Source organism: Phodopus roborovskii, unplaced genomic scaffold (assembly GCF_943737965.1).
Source record: "Phodopus roborovskii unplaced genomic scaffold, PHOROB, whole genome shotgun sequence".
Lineage (NCBI taxonomy): Eukaryota > Metazoa > Chordata > Mammalia > Rodentia > Cricetidae > Phodopus > Phodopus roborovskii.
Genome location: NW_026126448.1, coordinates 4366482 through 4385520, shown reverse-complemented (window position 1 = coordinate 4385520; position 19039 = coordinate 4366482). Strand labels below are relative to the sequence as shown.

Sequence of the window (19039 nt, the reverse complement as noted above, 5' to 3'; positions counted from 1 at the left end):
ACTAAAGCTGGACTTTAAGTGGGCCTGGACAGAGGGCTCCGACAGGCTTCTCTTTACCATCAGGGCTCATGTGTTCTTTCATGACTTGTTTTCAGGAGCCATGGGAGAAGATTTGAGGAATTAGGTATAGCCCTAGAGTGGTGGGCCAGTGACTTGGGGGCAATTAGTATGGCTCATTTACCCCTGTATCCCCAGGATATAGCTGGGGGCTATAAATGTTGAATGGATAAACACTGAGTTGCTATCTATAAATGGGTAATTCACTTTGAGTTAACCTCATATACTCTGGGCATCTGGTTTCATGGGAAGGTAAGAAGAATTTCATTGAACTATTGAAGGAATTCTTTAAAAAAATCTTTATCACTAATAAGCTATTCTAAATGCTAGGTTAGTTTCAAGGTAATTTTGACACTTTTTTTTTTTTTTTTTTTTTTAAAGAAGAAGAAGAAGGGGAAGCCCCAGCAAACTTATGCTACCAAGTCATAAATTCCAGTCACCCAGGGCTAGGCTGGGAGGCTGGCTAGCTACACTGGGCTCCCTAAGTCCCCCACCATGCTATCCACCTTTCCTCTGACTAGCAAGCATCTGGGGGAATGGATATTGAGCTGAAAACACTACCTTGCCATTGTCTAGGATATACTTGTCCATGACAGGTGCAGGAGCAGGGTAATAGGACGACGTATTTGCTTCCTCACTGAAAGTGCTCCGTAACTCCGGCTCGGGCTCGAGACATTCTGACTTTACTTTTTCCAAGTCAATGGCGGGACCTAGGCAGTTAAGAAAAGAGATCTGTCTAGAACTCCAAGGAAAATAAAAGGCAAATATTCTTAACTATGCATCTATCAGCACATAGTGGCACTAAAAAAAAAAAAAAAAAAAAAAAAAGGCTAGCTTATTTTTGTTCTTTATGCTACACTTAAACCCAGACTCCAAAGTACTACAAGGCACAAATTCACAAGGTGGAATCAGAGGACAAGAATTAACTAGCCTTTACTTTAGTAATTAAGAAGATTGAGAAACACCCTAAAGGGTGTCAGTATCTATGCAAAATGGCAGGAGACTCAACTTTCTACACAGGAGAGAGGGTCTGTTCAGACTACTGGAGAAAGGATGACAATTACTAGAAGATATAAATTCGGGCGCTGATCTCACCGGCCAATGGTCTCAAGGGCCCCGGGGGGGCGGGGGGGAAGAGCTCTCTCCAGGGACCTAGTATCTGAGCAAGGGACCACCAGAAAATCACAGGTCTCCTGATTGCTTGATACAGTGATCATTCATATTTTTATTTTAATGCAATCAACACAAATTATGTGAGATTTAAACAGTGAAGGAGTGAAAGGAACCTGGGGGAATGGTTGCTGTTTCTAGGGTAGCTTTTTTTTTTTTTTTCCCCTCTGCTAGCTTTGAAAATGACAGTTGGTTTTTCTTTTTTCTTTTTCTTTTTTTAAATTACCTATTGTGTCTTGATTACCAAAGAACAGAGAAAATGAGTAAATATAGCCAAACAACTCAATTAACTTGTCTGGGAGAACAACTTCAAATGCCTATAGTTTCACATGCTGGCTTTGACTAAAATGGTGGAGCTGTATGTTGCTGGGTTTAACTTAAGTAAGTGATGAATTTAGGGTGTAACTTCTTATCTTGGCCATATGGACAACTGGGTTCAAAGCTCTTTATTAACTAAGCCCTTATGTAAGGGTCTGGTTGCAATTCTATGCTCGGTTGACATAGCCTAGATTTTGGCTGATAGAGGGAATGTCTCTGTGAGTTTGCTAGTAGAAGTCCTTGTGACAGGCCTTCCCAGAACAAGAGCATTGACCCCAAGCTGCTGGCAGCTACTGCAAGGCAGATTCTCTGCAGTCTCCAAAGAATTAAGCATGGCTTTTCACAAAGCTGGAGAGCAGAATGACACAGAAAAGAACACACAGCATATTGGTACAGATTGCACCCCACCCCTGGCTTTGCATCTTTTAATCTGGGGTCTATAAGTGAATGAGCTACAGATGAAGAAGCTGGTGGAGTGAAGGAAAGATGGCATCTTTACCTTTCTGGCAGTATTTCCTAAGTGTGCTTTATACAAACTCAGGCCCAGCTCTTATGTTTCCCCTTATGCCCCAAACCTGGTAGGTGTTTTCCAAATGTTTGCTAAAACAGAAAGGATGGAAAAACGAAGGATCATGACAAAGAATGAATCTAAAGTGTCTGAAGCACATGCTGAAATTTCTCTACAACAGGTGTGAATTTTCAAGACATGAAAAATAATGGATCTTTTCTCTTATCTGGAAAATGTAACTACTCTACTTTCCCTTAAGGTCAGCCTTGTTCAGTGACAGAAAAGAGAAATAGGCTGAGAAGGTCATTGCATCCACTGGCTCTCAGGTCATCTGTGCAAAGTCCTTGAAACCTCCTTTTCTTTTCAAGAGAGAAGACATAAGGCAAAGGCTTATGTCCCTAATCCCAGCATTCATGCTTGGGAGGATCAGACATTCAAACCCAGCCTCCCCTGGATAGCAAGCTTCAGAGCAGCCTGGGCCACATGAGGCCTTGTTTCAAACAAGAATTCAATTGCTCAGTGGCTGCCAAAGATAACTTCCATAGGACCATGGCATTGCTCCCCTGGCTTATCACCCCTTATACTTAATTAATACTAAGTACCACACCATGGCTCATGAAGGCCCAGGACAACCAGCCTCTTTTTATGTCTGGAATTCAGATTGGCTCCTTTGCTTAGTTTTGCATGTTGTGTTGCTCTAGGCCTCTTGACTATTAAATCTGTGTTGAAGGCTGCTTTTCTGTCTGCGCAGTTCCCAGTCAGGTGGCTTCTTTCTGATGCTTTGCTCCAAGGTAGCAGTCTCTCTGTTATAACTTGTAAGCTGTGTGTGTGTGTGTGTGTGTAGCCAACTGCCTCGTCTTTTTGCAGTATTACACTGCAAAACTCCTCAAGAGCCCAGTTTTACTGACAGAGCAGCTGTAGAGTCTGCAGGAGTACCTGGCTCATGGCAGGCTCTCAGTAAACTCACTATGATATGAGGGCAGAGAGATTGAGAGGAGTTTGTCTTTGATGGGTGTGCTGCTAAGTAAGGGCATTGGAGGAAGAATTGTGGGGAGGAAGGAATGTCTGTAACCTTTTGTATAGTCCAAGAAGCACAAATCAGGACTAGATAAATTTCAGAAGCAGGTAATCAGAACAGACAGTTCCTGAGGCTATGGTTATAGACAAAGGACTCTGCATCCATATTGACAGAGACTAGAAGATTAGGAGTTGAGTGTCATTTCTCTGGCTCAATGTCCTGTTAGTTTACTCTCCTGAGACCCCTTTCTAGTCCAAGTGGCCTCCCTGGCCCCCTCCCTACACACACATACCTTCTCTTCTGTCTCAGAAGCTGTGCTTGTACTGTCCCTTTTGTCCAACTGTCCAAACTCCAAGGGTGACTCAGGGCCTGACTCACATGCCACTACTCCCATAAGACCACCCCATCCTTTGAATAGAGGCAATTCTCTCCTCCTGGCTGGGGATCAAACACTGGGCTCACGTGTCTGGTAGGAGGGCTGTGACTGCTCCAGTTGAAGAGCTCTACCTTCTTATGTTCCCTCCCTGAAATGATCTCCACTCCTGAGCAGAGGCAGGGACTAGCTGGTCTTTTTATGTCAGACAGACATCAGGGCTCATCCGGAGCCTGGTCAGATTCCTATCACAAGAGATAATCTACATATCTCTGAGCTAGCGCACACCGGGGATGGGGGTGAATGGGGGGTGGATTTCAGTGTTCAGCACAAAGTGAGTACTTAGTAAACTAGCCCCCACTGTCCATTCCTACACATGCACTCATGTGTTTACTTTTGGACCCTGCAAAACCACGGATGGACTCAGTGAGTTGGGGCCCTCTTGTAGCCATTTCCACCTCTTCTCTTTGCTCAGACTCACGTCTTGAGGAACTAGCAGAGCTCTGCCAAATACAGAGGCTCCTGTGCCCTGAGTGGTGACACAACTGGTGGCAGTTCTCTGTTTGCAGCCTCCTTTTTCTGGCAGATTGTATACACAGAAAGTACTAACCAGGGCCACAGGCTCAGCAAGTGGGGCGTCTAGAAAAAACAGTCAAACCCAGCACACGTGGGTTTGACTCCAGGACAAAAGATCTTTGAAAAGTCACTTTATCTCAGAACCTCAGCTTTCCTACTTACAAACGAGTGACCAAGGGACACCACGCAGGCTGATGATGACTCCTGGAGAGTCGAGGACTGAGGCAGGTAGATGACAGAAGCTCAGAAAATGGCAGATGAATGGGGGAACGAATCAGTCAGTAAAGCACGTGCTCAGTACTGCAGAATCAGGAAAGAAAAGGACAAAATCCAACAAAACCACCACCAACAAAAGCTCCACGTTGTTTCCTTGGAGAGCAGAGGGAGGGCTCTGGTGCTTTTAATTTAAGACATGGGGGGGGGGTCGCTTCATTGCAAATTTTAGTCGGCTCCACTCCCGATGTTGGCAATTTACATCTCATTACAACAAATGCTTCAGATTGCTGTTTTGCTTTTTAAAATTTCTGAGGCATTGTTCTGCCTCAAACACATGTGACCAAATTAGCCACAATAATAAGCACTTGCGCTAGGAGACAACACTACATTCTGGCGCAGATATTTTAGGTAACAAAGGAACTTTTTTCATTATGTGGGAAGACTAGGAATAAAAAGAAAGGCCTTTTGATCCACTGGCATTCTGGTGGTGACACACACTTGAGGTTTATTTTTGGGGAAAATACACCTTCCATGAAGAAAAACCTCTTAGCTAAGTAAAGAAAGCTTTTATAAGGGTACAAAAGGTAGTTCCTGTCTCCTCCTTCAGTCATTCATGAACTCAGTTACCACACAAGCTGTGACACACAACCCACACAAACCCACTCACCACACAAACAGTGACACACAACACACACGAACCCACTCACCACACAAACTTTGACATACAACCCACATGAACCCACTTACCACACAAGCACTGACATACAACTCACATGAACCCACTTACCATAAACCCCCAATACAAAACCCACATAAATCCACTCACCACACAGCTCTGATATACAACCCACACAAACCTACTCATCACACAAGCTCTGTAGGAGACACTGAGGGTTCTGGGACAAAAAGAAAATCCTTCAGCTTTGGAGAAGTCTGTAATTTATGATGTGAAACACTATTATGTCATATATAGGTATAATGGGTACACAGTAGAGTTAGGCTAAAAGATATGGTTTAAATTGTGTGTCCTATATTCTCTACCTCTTTAAATCCTGGCAATTCTTCTTATAAAATGACGACTGAATCACAGAAGAGGAGAACAGTCTGTCAGGACCACAAAGAGATGAAATTGTACTATGCCTTTATCTCAACTCTGAAAAGTTGCCTCTTAGTATGATTTTAAGAGTCTAGAGGTTACCTGTGTCTTCAAATCATATACATGTTTGGACATTATCACTTCCAATTTATTTCAAAATCAAAAAGTTCAGGATGTTCTTAAAGGGATTAAATCACATTTATTTCTGTATGTCCATAATGAATTTGAAGCACACACCTAGTTTTCCAAAGAACAACATGAAGAGGGAAGAGGGAGGTGATTCAGGCAGGGCAGATAGATATGCCTTTGCAGCCCAGGGCAAAGCAGGCTGGTCAGCCTCTGTGGACCTTATCATGCCCTGGAGGATGGCCTTGACCATGTTCACCTGCTATTGTGGCTATGCATCTCCTTAGCTTCTACAAGGGCAGGGACAATCTGGCCTCATTTCTTCAGTGCAAATCTATTACACATCTAATAAGTGCCAGCGATGGGCTATGCAGCTTTCAGGAATTCATAGTCAAGCATCTGGAGAAACAGCTGACAGCTTGTCACAACTAATGTGTAACTGACAAGAAGACTCTGGAACAGAAGCAAAAACATCCATGCTGCATCTGGAGAAGACTAGGCTGCCTCAAAACCATGGACATAAGCTAGGAGGAGGGGCAAATGATGGGTGGGTGAGGCCCTTGGTGGGGGTATCTTCACACAGTCAAGGCAAAGGGAAAAACACAGACTGCCCAGCTGACTCCGGGCAGCCTGACAATCTAGACATATCTGGGGAGGGAAAAGTCAGTACTGGGTCAGGAAATGCTGATCTGACTGAGCAGAGCTGGGCTGTGTGTTGCCTAGGAATTTCCTCAGCACAAGTGGCAGCTCTTTGGTCCTTGGCCCCTTCCCTCTCCACTTCCTGAGTGTGTTCTGTGAACAAGGGCTGTCTCAGGCTTTGCTGGGACAAGGGCTGAAGCAGAAGTCATTCTGGCAGGAGGCCTGGGTTCCGTGGGATCCCAGTAGATGACAAGAAGGCCTCCCAGGTTGGCTAGACCCTCAGAGAATCTGAACCAGAGAGTGGCAGAACAGAAATAAGAGTGTCAAAAAGGAGGAAGTGGAAGTGGCCCCAAGCCCTCGGTGCTGGGGCATCAAAGTATATTTTCCTTAATTTGAGGGCCCTTTTCAGAGGATCGGCACCTATTGACTGGCATCTATGTTAAGTACCTTACAACAAAAATTCTCCTTTAGAACAATTTTTTTTTCACCTCACCACCATTGTTATTATCTGCTCCACATCTCTGAGCAAGACATACATGCTAAGAGGCAGAGGCAAGGTGCTCAGTTGTTCACCGTTGTATCCTCAGCACCCAGCACCTATAAAATATTCACTAAGTCACTGCCCAACAAAATAAGGTGAACCTGACGGAAGTTCTGAAGACTGGTCTCATGACCCCCGGGAGGTTCAGTGAGGTGCAGTGACACACTGAAGCCACTTAGGCGCTGACTCAGCTCAGGTTCAGGGTTGTTGGGCTCCTGAGCCTTTCTCCTTCAATGCTGGACCTCCTCATCTAACTCCACCTCCCAGATTTCCTGGGCTTCTCACGGCTCCCAGTGCTCACTTTTTAGGCCCCTCACCTCCTCTGTCCTTCCCCATCTCTGAGGAACTTTGCGGTTGCCAGAGTGTGTGGGGGAGGGGCACCAGAACTCATTTCAACCCCTGGAAACTCTGAGCACATACTTCACTGGTCAGGTAAGTGTACTTTTTCATCTGCTGCTCTATCACCCACTTCTGCCCAGCTATTTGGCCCACATTACGCCAACTTTCCTCTCCAGAGATGACCCAGGCTTTTCTCTCAGTTCTCTGTATAACGCAGCCTTTCCTACAGCTCAAAAACTTCATTCAGATGTCCCTTTTGCATGTGATACTATTGTTTATTTCTTCTTCAGTTGGAGAATTACAACTAAATTCCTTAATATTAGGCCTTCTAAAGCTACCAACAGCACCCTACCTACAGTAATGTAAAAGGCCTCTCCTGGATATTCCCCCAACACTAAAGGCCCAAGAGCAAAGCAAGACTCACACTGCTCTGTAATTATTTGCTATTAAGAGTGTGTTTAAGACACAGAGTCTTATCCATTCCATTTTTCATGCCCAGCAAAGAGCCTGAAGCAGAGAAGTATTCAATTAAAGTTTCCAGCATAAACACTTTTCCCTAGAGTTCCAGCTATTCAATGACAGGGAGGGGTTAGCAGGAAGGCAGGAGTGAGCTTCCTGTGTGTGTGTGTCTAGAGGCTATGGGGTGGTCGAGTGATCTCTTGCAAGAAATAGGCAGAAGACCTCATGCTCCCGCTGGTCCAGATGAACTCTGGGTCTTTTTGAGAACTATCCGCAAATTCAGACAGATGATTAGGACAAGAGAGTGTGGACAGCCTTTGGGCCCCAGTGAATCTTCTAGGAATCAGAATGCTTCTACTCATCCATGCCAGAGGGACAGCAGCCTGCCACAGCTTCATGATGGTCAAATCCCCATATACATTTGGATTCCACGTGGCACAACCATGTTCTTCCCTCTAGGTTTCAGCTTTCCTATCTGTTAAGATGGGAAAGAAAGGGTGAGCTATCTTTTTCCTAACAAGATCGTTTTCATGAAAACTACAGGAATTTCTGGCTGGACTCTTGAGGCCATATAGCCTGGAAAGACGAACACAAGCAGGAAACCTCTGAGAGCTCCAGAATCCAGAGTCAGGTAGAGGAGGGGACACTGCTGGAGAGGCACAGGGGGTGAGTGACTAATCATACTGCCTGATACTTGGAAAAGCCAGATAGGCCTCCTTATGAAACCTGGTTCTTCCCAAATCAGTGGTCTCAGGCAAGTTTCCTAATCTCTTGGAGCAGCCTGTTCCCTCATCATGAGTCCATCTATGGCGTAGGTGGCTTTATGTATAAAACAGTTCCTAGTGTCTGCTCCAGGGCACATCTACAGGGGCAGTGAGTTGTAAGTTGAATCCTTTGCCATTTACATTTCCCGACTGCTATAGCCTGTACAAAACAAACCTGCCACAAGGCAAAGCCTAGCAATGGCTACATTTTCTAGCTGCCTAACAGCTATCAAAGGGACAGGGGGAGGTTTTCCTCAGTCCCATCCCCTTGATCCACGGGAAAATGGTTCCGGGGTAGAAAAGACAAAGAGAGTCCAGAATAATTTAACCACCTTGAAATCGCATTAGAAAATAGCCTGGCATCAACTGTTGGTAATTCTGTTAAGTCAACAAAGCAAAATCATTATAGTAATATAAATAAGGCCTTGAAAATGAAAGATGGCCACTACTGTCACATAAATGATTCAGTCTCAGTACTACTCTTTTGTGACAACCAAACAGGGGAACACCAAGGGCAGATCCTTGTGCCCCTCCAGCCTTGGGAGCAACTGTGAGTCTCCGGCTTTACTTTTACAACATGGCTCTCTAGATAAGGCAAAGGGCCCAAGAAGGAAGCCTAAGCAATGAAGAGGCAGAGTTGTATCTGAACATGTCTGAAAGGACTGATGGGGCCTTGGACTTGGTGACCCCTGAGACAACTGGTAGGTAGGGTCAGCTGACGAGGGCTAGTCAACAGACAGATGGAGGTGAAGTAGAATTTCACTCAGGAAAACTGAGGGGAGGAGAGAGTTCTAAAACTACAGACAGCACAGTTGTAAACTGGGTGACCTACACAGATGTGCTCCGAAAGCTTTGACGAGGAAGTAGGGGAGCTGCAGGAGGTACCATGGGTTAACCAAAGACTAAGATGGTTCCTGTAATATCTGTGTTCTGTGGTAGGAAGAACTGCTAGGAGGAGCCAGGCACTATACACACACTGTCTTGTGTCATCCTCAAATGACCCTACATGTCAGTGTAGGTCTTACTGAACAATCTCATGCTTGTGTCTGGAAAATGTCTTTACTGCAGTGGTTTATTTCATCATCTTAGCCACGATGTCCGGGGTGATCATTTGTTTTATAGGTGAGTAAAGTAAAGCCCAGGAAGTAACTTGTCCAGAGCAATTAAAGCAAATTCTAGAAGAACCAGGACTCAAAACACAGGAATTTCTGACCCCAGGACCCATGCAGACTTTAAATCATGAAGTGGGTTCTCTGGCTGAATGTGGGAGACTTAAAGATTCCCACTTCACAGAGAAGAAAACAGACTCGGAAGGGTTAAATCATCTGTTTCAAGTCATACAGGTAAGGAATTACAACAAGTATGATTCAAGCCCAAGTAATAGCTGTTGCCAAAGGCCAGGCTGCCCCCAGTCCAGGGGAATCAGCAGGAAGCATCCGGCTGACATTAGCTGTCTTTTTTAGGGCACCATCGGAGACCTGGGTGTAAAGAAGCCAGCTCAGACCACAAAGGATTTTAAAGATCAAAGCTGGTATTTTAACAGACCTTGGACAGAACACAAGGCATAAACTCAGAGGGTTACAGATGTGTTAGCAATCTGGCTCTGAAGAGCCAAGACAGATATGCAGGCCAGCCGCCACAGCTCTCTTCTTCAAACATTTCATCCTGCTTATGATCTAGCCAACAGGGGCATTATCTCTTCTTTTCACATGCTCTGCTTTCAAATGGAGATAATAATCCTTACCTGGCCTTGCAGTAAAGCTATTGGAATAGTCCAATGAGATAAAAATGTCAAGGTGCTTTGAAACCGTAAAGTACCACATACATATAAATTACTGTTATTATTCTTATTATCTCTCCCTCAGCTGGTCAGAACTCATCATCTGTGTCTACCTTCCTTGACAAAATATACACAAAATCTAAAATTGTTATCCGCCTCCCTCTGCAATTATCACACCAATTTTACTCTGCACGGTGTTAGGTATCCATCCATGTTTTTGGCCCCCTGACACACACAGCTGTGTGCGTCCTCAAGGCAAGGCCACGTCTCCTCCTCTTCACATTCCTCAGGGTTCTCTAGAGAAGGACTAAACTTATGCCATTTGGTTTACACCAAAAGGGATGGCACTGAGGAGGCTGCCTAAACTTGCTTTGTTCCCTGTATAGTATTAAGAGCAGGGACTGAGCGGATGAGATGCCTCAGCTGGTAAAAGCACTTGTTGCCAAGCCTGATGAACTGAGTTCGATCCCTGGGTCCTAACACACACATACACACACACACACACACACACACACACACACACACACACACACCCCTCAAGCGAATAAAAATAATGAAAATAATGCAATTAGAAAGTTTAAGAACAGGGACTAGCTGAGGAGAAGCTGGAACACTCCTCTGCTCCATCTCACAAGGGTGCTCCTTGCTCCCTGCATCCCAATGGCTCTGATTCACCTTATCTCTACTACCTTCCTGGAGGCCATCATTCCCCAGTTTGAAAACGCTAACCTTACCAAAAGCTTGCCGGTGCTTTTATGAAGGTCTCTGCCTTTCATCTCTAGATTTCTAACATCTATATCCCTGTCTTGGCACAAAGTACCATCTCAATAAACATCTGTTGGAGAAGAAAGAATAAATGAATGAATAATCCTATAAATCGGTGTGTGTCTTGTAAGCAACATAAGCAACAGTGTTCTTATGCTTTTAGGTTCCTCAGCATTGATTCTTTGGGTGTTTGGGTAGGAAGGGGAAGAAAAGGGAGTCAGGCTGAACATTACTGAACATTACCTGTGTGCTGGACATACAGCCAGACTCAAACAGTGCTTCTTTACTCAATTTTGTACAAGTGCTGTGATAAATGACTCTCTGGGGGTAGTGTGCGGTTATGTCCTGTCAAAAAGGGTTGCTTTCTAGACTAAGAGCATAGAGAAGGAACGGACAGTCCTTTATGAGGAATGGTGAAGTCACACCCATGTTGGTGACAATGAGGTCAGGTTGCTAAAGAAGCCATGGGAGTAAAGGTCCTGAGAGAATGTCACTGGACCAGTGTGGTCTTGCTTCGTCAGTAGCAAAGCGAGCGTAACCGCCCGCCTCCTGTCATGTCTTACAGAGCCCCAGGATTCCACGCTGTTGAGAACCCTTCCCACCAGACACATTACACATTCCCAGAGAATGAATGGAAGAAGAACGAATGAGGAAACGTTCCAATGAAAAGTGTATCACCCAGCCGCGCCTGAGACCATTCCTGTCACCCTGCTGTCCCTTGTCCCCTCAGCGTGTGCTTCCACTCTATGAGCTACCTTGTTCCAACTCCTGGCTGAGAAGGGATCCGCACGAGTCTCAAGAGGCTGGGTTACTGCTTTCCAGCTTCCCTCCACCTACCAGAGATCTTCCCATGTGGGAAGAAATCCTCTTAAAACTCAGATTTTCTGACCTATTGGCAGACCTGGTTTCTGAATTACCTGTCAGGGTATTAATTATCCAGTGCCCAGTGTAGACAAAGAACCTCAAGCTGGCTTCCAAGAGGAAGGATAAAAACCTGGCTTGATACCAACCCAGGCCTCAGAGGGCATGGGGAACTGAGGTCCCACAAGAGTCGGTCATTTTCTGGCTCCTCTTCTCTGCCCTGGTTCTGGGCAGTGTTTACAGGATAACAATTTTACCAGAATCAGGGGAGCAAGGAGGATTGCTCAAAATGTGGAACCCTCCCTTACAACTGTTACTCTGAATTTTAGTTACATGCTATCTTCTATTATAAAAGATAATGAGAAGTTGGTTAACCTGCCTGAAGTCACAGGGCCAATTACTGATTGATGGAGCCAGCTTTAAAATCTAAAACGGTCCTATCTTTTCTCTTCCAAATGATGTAGAGAAAGAGTAACTAATAGAACCCGAGCATCAACAGAGTTCCAGACACTACACTGTGTGTCCCAAAGCTCTAAGGGGGCTGACATCAGCCCCATTTTAAGGAGTGTAATACTGAGGCTCAGAGAGTTGCTGGCTGACTAGATTGCACCTCATTCTTCCCACCCAATTACACTTGGCTGCATAGAAACTCACTTTTCGAGCCTATTTTTTCCCCCTACAGGCTGTTTTTTTAATCAGTCTTCCAAAAACCAGGTGTCTTGTCTCTGCTGTCCCTCAGCCCTCTGTGCTTGTGAGATCCTCAAGAACAGAAGGCAAGGTGTACATATATGCATGCAGTGTGTGTGCAGATGTGTTCTCTCTCTCTGTGTAATATGTATGTGCATGTGTGTATGTGTGTGTTCCAGATATGAGACTTCTACTCACCACTAGGCACAATGCCTGGCACAGGAGGAGACCAATAAGCACTGGTGAAGGGAACCAGGAAAGGAGGGAAGAAGTTAGAAAGGAAGGAAAAGAGGAAGAAAAGGATTTTCCAAAGACAGAGTTAAATGTAGGGAAGTTGGAATTTGAATCCAAGCCTGTATAAAATATGCAACCTTGCATACCACCTTGCAGGCAGAGACCGCTTGATTATTAAAAGCCATGTAGACTTGTCTTTCTGTCTATTAACACGTGTTAATGAATGGAGTTTAAGTGTTCCTAGATGGAGAAAGGTCATGGGTAATTTCCAGGAAGTCCATTGCCTTGAGAGCACGGGGGTCTGTGTGTGGCCACGGTGGAACCTACATCTATACTTGTTGCCAGAGTTCATCTCACTGTGACAACAACAGTGACACATCGGAGAAGAGATGGCCATTGGCCATCATGATGACATTCAAGTCCTACAGAATGAGAAATCCTGGCAAGGGCAAGACACCAAATATGGACAGGGTTGGGTTTGACTATTAAGTGTTTTAGGATGGAAAGAGGCACCTGTCTACACAAAACGTGGTTTCTTACTTCCCAAGGGCAGGGTGGTTTCTGGAGCCTAAACTCAGTTCAGGTAATGCAAAACAGGTAATTTCCCCCAGGAGCTGAGCTAATGGAGTGGAAAGAGTTTGCTATTGGTGTGCTTCCCCATTCTTCTGAAGAAGTTCACAAAGGGGCCAGCACAATCTAAGTAAACGCCATTCATCTGGAGGTCAGGAAATACGTTTCTCTCTGAAAACTGAGTTCCATCCCAGTGTCCACCTGCACTGCAGCACCAACACCACCTTCTTAAATTCCCACAGTAATGATGGCTTCTCACTGGGACTTTACTGTAATAAATGCCGTGTGGCTCTGAGAGTCACATGTCACCTTTAGTGTCACAGTGAACTTCTTCTGATCTAGAACAAAGCCAAGGTGAAGGCAGAGCTGGAGAGTGGGACACTTTAACCCATTAACGAAGGTGACACGGTGTGGGCTGGAGGTGTGTTTCTGGTAATGCCTAGACTGCTTGCTCCTCTGTGTCTAGGTCAGGAAAAGGCTGATCTACTGAGACATCACCATGAAGACACACTTAAGCAGCAAAAGGCACCCGAAAACGGAAAAGGGCTGGTGTGGCAGCAGGCCTGTCCCCGCAAACTGAAGAACGGAATCTCCACATCACTGTGTACCTTGTGTCTAGATAATGGAGACCTTCTTTCTTCAGTGACACAGTTGGACTGTTTGGAGACAGGACCCATGTTTCTAACCTAGTTTACTCCCCTTTTGAGCAAAGCGCCCCAATGCAGAGGCCACGGAGGCTGCGGCTGCGGCTGCATGGCAGAACAACCTTGTCAGTACTGACTGCCCCTCCTTTCACTCGGCAGGAGCTTTTCTGTCTGTCCTTCCCCCTGTCTCTTGCCTTTTAGAAGCCATTCATTCCAGCCTCTACACTACTTCAGATGAAAAAAACCTAAAGGCCAGGGTGGTTCTCCTATGAGCAAACCAAAGGAATTTTGTGTATCTTTATACTAATCCCTACATGCTTCTAATGCACAAAGCTTTCTGGTTGTTTTGCTTTGTAGTGGGTTGAACTCTGGGCTCTGCACATAACCACACAAGCACTCTACTGCTGAGCTACATCCCCCAGTCCTCAAAAGCAATTTAGCGCCTACCATTTCGACGGAGACAAGTCCTGACTACCCAAGAGGGTAGTTTTCAGCATCCTTATCTTCTGCCCTCCACATCTGCAGCAGCCTTCCTAGCACCTCCCACATGTTTCCCACACTTACAAGTAACTGCCCTTGAACTCCTCAGGTGCCTGGGTACAATGCCCACCTTTTGGGACCCAAGCACGTCCTAAAGTCTCTTCCATATCCCCCCCTAAAAACAGCCTGTTCATGCTCTCAACCTTCTGATCTTGTCATCAGGATTCTCCCTTTGTCACTTTCTGGCTCGCAGTAACAGTATGTGTTTCTGATCATGTCCAGTTTTCTTTACTGTTCTAAGTTCTGTTTGGAGCACTACCCTAAGTCCCTGTGCTAACCTCTTGCTGAATGGGCAGAAGCAAGCATTCTGTCTGCTCTTGTTCTCTGAGCCACATTCCCCAATGTTCTTACCAGTGTGGCCAATGCTGCATTCATGGCCTCCTATCACATTCACAAAGAGGAAGGTGACTCCTCCTTTGGGTGACTGCTGAGCCAAGTGTCTCTCCTTCCCTAGCCTCAAGGCCACTTGACCTGCTCCTCCCCTTTATCCTCATGGAAGGGGAGCTGCAGGAAGGTGCCCCTCCCACTGTGAGGAGTGGTAAGCGGCCTGCCTGGGCACTCACCGCTGCCAAGCCGCAGGAGCAGCACATCTTGGAGTCTCCTGTTGAGGTCTCGGAGCTCCTTCATTTCAGACACCAGTGCCCCGTACTCCTTGAGCTTCTTGGCCTGCTGTACCAGCTGCCTCCGAGTCCGCTCCAGCTCCTGCTGGAGGTGGCGCATCTCCTCCTGCTGTTGCTGGTAGTTTCGCAGCAGCTCCTCGTACAGAGCCCGGGGCACAACGGCATCCTCCAGGCTGTCCATGTCCTCTGTTCCCGGTGAGGCCTCCACAAAAACCTCTTCGGGACAAGTGCTGTGACCCAGGCTCAGGCCGTTCTGTTTCTCTAGCCGGGCCACCACTGCCTCGATACTCTTGTGGGCCGCTTCACTAGGCTTCCGCCCCTCCGGTCTCTGTGTAGGACAACGAGAGTCAGTTCAGGCAAGGGCAGCTGGGACTTTCTTGGACTGCAGCTCAATATTTCCCCAGACAATCCTAGAATCACAGAACCACAGAACATCAGTGCTTGGAGAAACCTGTTAGAGACACAGTCAAAGCCCTTCATTTTGCAAATGGGGAGACAGAGGCCCAGAGTGCTCTTGCCAAAAGTCATACAAACAGGTGGTGGCTAACAGTTCACTTTTTCCATCCCAGCACTCGGCCTCTTGGATGTATGTATCATACAGACTAGGACTGCTCTTCTAAATTTCCCAGCCCTCCCTAGCCTCCGTGGTGCCTGGGCAGGATCGGGAGACAATCTGGCCTGCCCAAGCCCTTCCAGAAGAATCACACTCAAGAACATACATATGCAATATGCAAGGAATTCTATCTTGTAACCTTTTTAAGACTGTTTCAGTTTGGAAGTACGTCAAAACCCAAACCCACTCTAATCTAGGGCAGTACATATGTCTTGTTTTCTCTGCTTCTCCACTGCCTACTCACTCAGGACTGGCAGTTGGCAGGAGGCTGACAAATGTTTACTCAACTGAAAACTTCAAAGAATGCTAACACTGGGGTGCTTTGAGTTTTCCTCATGTTGCAGGTAGGCAAGCCAAGCCCCAATCAGGGGACCAACCATCCCCAGGGTGGCATGGGGAGTTCCACACCACAGAGCCAGAGGCAGAATCTGGAGTCCAACTCCCAGCAGAGTCCTTCTCTCACATGAGTCAGCCTCTCCCTCAGCAGGACAGCACAGAGCAAGGAAGGCTCATTCACAAGGGGATGACCCACCACTACCCAGGGGCTGAGACAGTTCCAGTGTAAATGCACAAAGGGTGGCAGAACAGCAGAGTGACTGAGGCTTCAAACAGGATTGAAGGGTCATGAGCTCTCCCACAGGCACACGAGGAGGTACAGACAGAGTACACAAGATTCCACCCAATTTAGCTATGACAGGTCAGGCCTGACTCAACTTTCCAGTTTCAGGAAATTAAAGGTAATGAAAATGAAGTAAACTATGACTTAAGAATGAGTAACACCAAAATGTCCTGACCATTTTATTTGCTGAGATAAAGAACAAACGAATGTAAACTGTAATGATCACCTCAAACATCTGTCCACATCACTATACTGTGAGAACCCTGGGTACAGGGACCACATGGCTACACTCCATGACACTGGAACCAGCATTGAGTCAGAGCCACAGTAGGGGTGTAAAGAATGTCAAGACTGTCATGCAGTGAATTGACTACATCTTTTAGATTACACTCTGGGGATGTTCTTGACCTTGTGACCCAAATGACATCACAGAGCCAAAGTTACTTTTCTTCTTCTCCCTCTTCCATTCTCTGGGATACTCACAAAATGGGGTAAGGGGTAGATAGATAGCAAGACTTCTGGTCAAGATTTCCAGCAGGGTTTTGTTTGTTTTCATATAGAGAGACCACCTGGGGCACATGACAAGGAAATGCAACCTCATGCAAAAGTTTTTTATCCAACCCAGGATCCCACAAATGCCCTCTGTGAAATTTACCAATATCTTTCCACAGCAAGTTCACCCTCAGAAATTTGGGTCAATGCAATAGTGACTACCTCTAAACCGCTATCCAAGACCAACATCTCTTTAATGCCCATGTAATTCAGCAGTGATCTCTCTAGAGTTGTGTGTCAGGGAAAAGTATATTGTTCTAAATCTCCAGCAGCCATGACTCTGCACACACTATCACAGGACTGTGCCTGGAGGTACAGTCTAAATGAGGACTCTGAATAGTAGGCCATAGAGAAAATGCAATTGCTGTCTCAAGCATCCTCAAACCCCTGCCTACAAGAAAAAACAAAACAAAAGAAAAGAAAAAACCCAAAAAACAAAGCCCAAGGGACATTTATATGGAGGAGGAGGCCAGACTGGAACTCTTTAGCTCTGAGAAATATGAAATCATTCCCATGAACACTCAAGAAAAGCAAAGACTTTGTTACCTTGATGTGTCGAAGCTGTAAATCTTCTTCCCCATAGTCTTTAGCCTCACCATCGTCTTCTACATGACTGAGAGAAAGTTTGGGGATTTTTATTTTCTTCTGCATCACACTGTTCTCAAGGTCAGATTTGTCTTCTAAAATGCATATCAAGAGAACAAGGTTGATTATGAGTCAAAATAGTCAAAAAGGCCAAAACCTCAAATTCTAGAAAATAAATGAGGCCAAACCAGTTAAAAAGGAAAAGTAACAAATCCAGGGCTATTGTAACCTGTATAGAGAGCTCCTAAGGGCAGCATCTAGCTTCTAAGGCGTGTGCCAATCAACCTCATGCAAAGAGCTAAACAGCACCCAAATGAGTCTGCATAGGGGTTTCTACATATCCATGTAAAAGGTTCCTTTTATGGAATTCTAGGGTGTCAGAACTAGATAACCCTTGGACTGTCATCTGGTGTGGTTTGAATGAGAATGGTCCTCATAGGGTCATGCTTATATACTTGGCTCTAGTTGGTAGAACTGTTTGGGAAGGATTAGGAGGTGTGACTGTCAGAGGAGGTGTGTAGCTGGAGTGGGATTTGAGGTTTTAAAAACTGGCAACATTTCCACTTAGCTTCTCTATGGCAGAAAGGATGGAAGCTCTGGACTTATAAAGTGCCTTTGTCATGGTATTCTGAAACAGCAATAAAAAAGTAACTAAGATACCTGATCTGAACTTAATTGACACACGAATCTCTCAACACTCAAGACATTTTCACACCAAGCCTCTCCTTGACAAAACTTGATTTCTGTGACTTGGTCATCAAGAGGCATAAGAGGAGCGACAACTCTTCCTAAGGTGACACCTATGCTGTAAAAGCATAGAGTTCCCCAGCCCCACATAGACAGGATGAGGAAAGGAAGGTATGTTTCCTCCTCAACAGCACAAATGTCAGAAGGCAGGGTCTAAGGGACCCTGGTGATTGGCTGCTCAAACTCTCGCTTCACAGGTAAGAGAACTCAAATCCAAGGGATGGCAGAGGCTCCTTCAAAGTGTGAGTCTGAGGAAGAGCCAGGAGTGGGAAATGACTCTGATTTCTTGTCTTGTGTTTCTGTGTACTCATAACATGTACTGAAGAGTACCACACAAATGTGAACCTGTCAGACCAATCCCCTTTCCTCACTGTTTAACCTAACCGCACAGAATCTATGAGAGTTTGTTGTTGTTGTTATTGTTTTTTCATGTGCAGGATCCAAAATGGACTTGCTAATTTGTTTCTCACTGTGGAAGCCAGAAGTTCAAACAGGAAAGCCATAGAGTTAGAAATTTGAACCTACTCTGAGAATGGTCCTTAGTAGTAAAATAGTTTGTTTTCTGGGATAGAATTGAGACTCTGGGAATTTGTTTCTTATGCTGCCCAAACATTCCCACCATGAATCTTAAATGCATTCTCTAGTGTGCTGCCCATGTGGCCAGGAGCTGGCTATACACAATCTCCTGTGTGTGTGTGTGTGTGTGTGTGTGTGTGTGTGTGTGTGTGTGTGTGTGTGTGTGTGTGTGTGTGTATAGGGAGTATGTGCGAGTGTGTGTGCGTGCACACATGCATACATGTGCATATATGCAAGTGTTAAACATGCCCTCATGTCTCTCCCAAGCCAGGCTTCTCCCCTCACAAACTGTTAGTAAAACTGAGAAGGAATACTTATAAACCATAACTATTCCAGAGCACATGCAAATGCAGTCCTCTCACATCCAGCTTTAGCTGGTCAGAGTGGGACTCTAGATCAAAAAGTTCTGAGTGAGCTCCAGGTCCTCCCTGACAGAGGAAAGATGA

General features: G+C 45.5%; 2 protein-coding genes across 2 annotated transcripts in view; both read right to left on the bottom strand.

Moving 5' to 3' along the window:
* Agbl4 (AGBL carboxypeptidase 4) overlaps positions 1–19039 on the bottom strand; it is a 1068750-nt gene that overhangs the window by 193591 nt on the left and 856120 nt on the right. The gene's annotated exons all lie outside the window — the stretch shown is intronic.
* Positions 1–19039, bottom strand: part of Bend5 (BEN domain containing 5) — a 44325-nt gene that overhangs the window by 11810 nt on the left and 13476 nt on the right. The window contains exons 2-4 of the mRNA XM_051188467.1: positions 17232–17365; positions 14845–15229; positions 619–767 (exon numbers count right to left, since the gene is read on the bottom strand). Of these exons, the coding sequence (XP_051044424.1) occupies positions 619–767; positions 14845–15229; positions 17232–17365 (668 nt within the window). The remainder of the gene's footprint in view (positions 1–618; positions 768–14844; positions 15230–17231; positions 17366–19039) is intronic.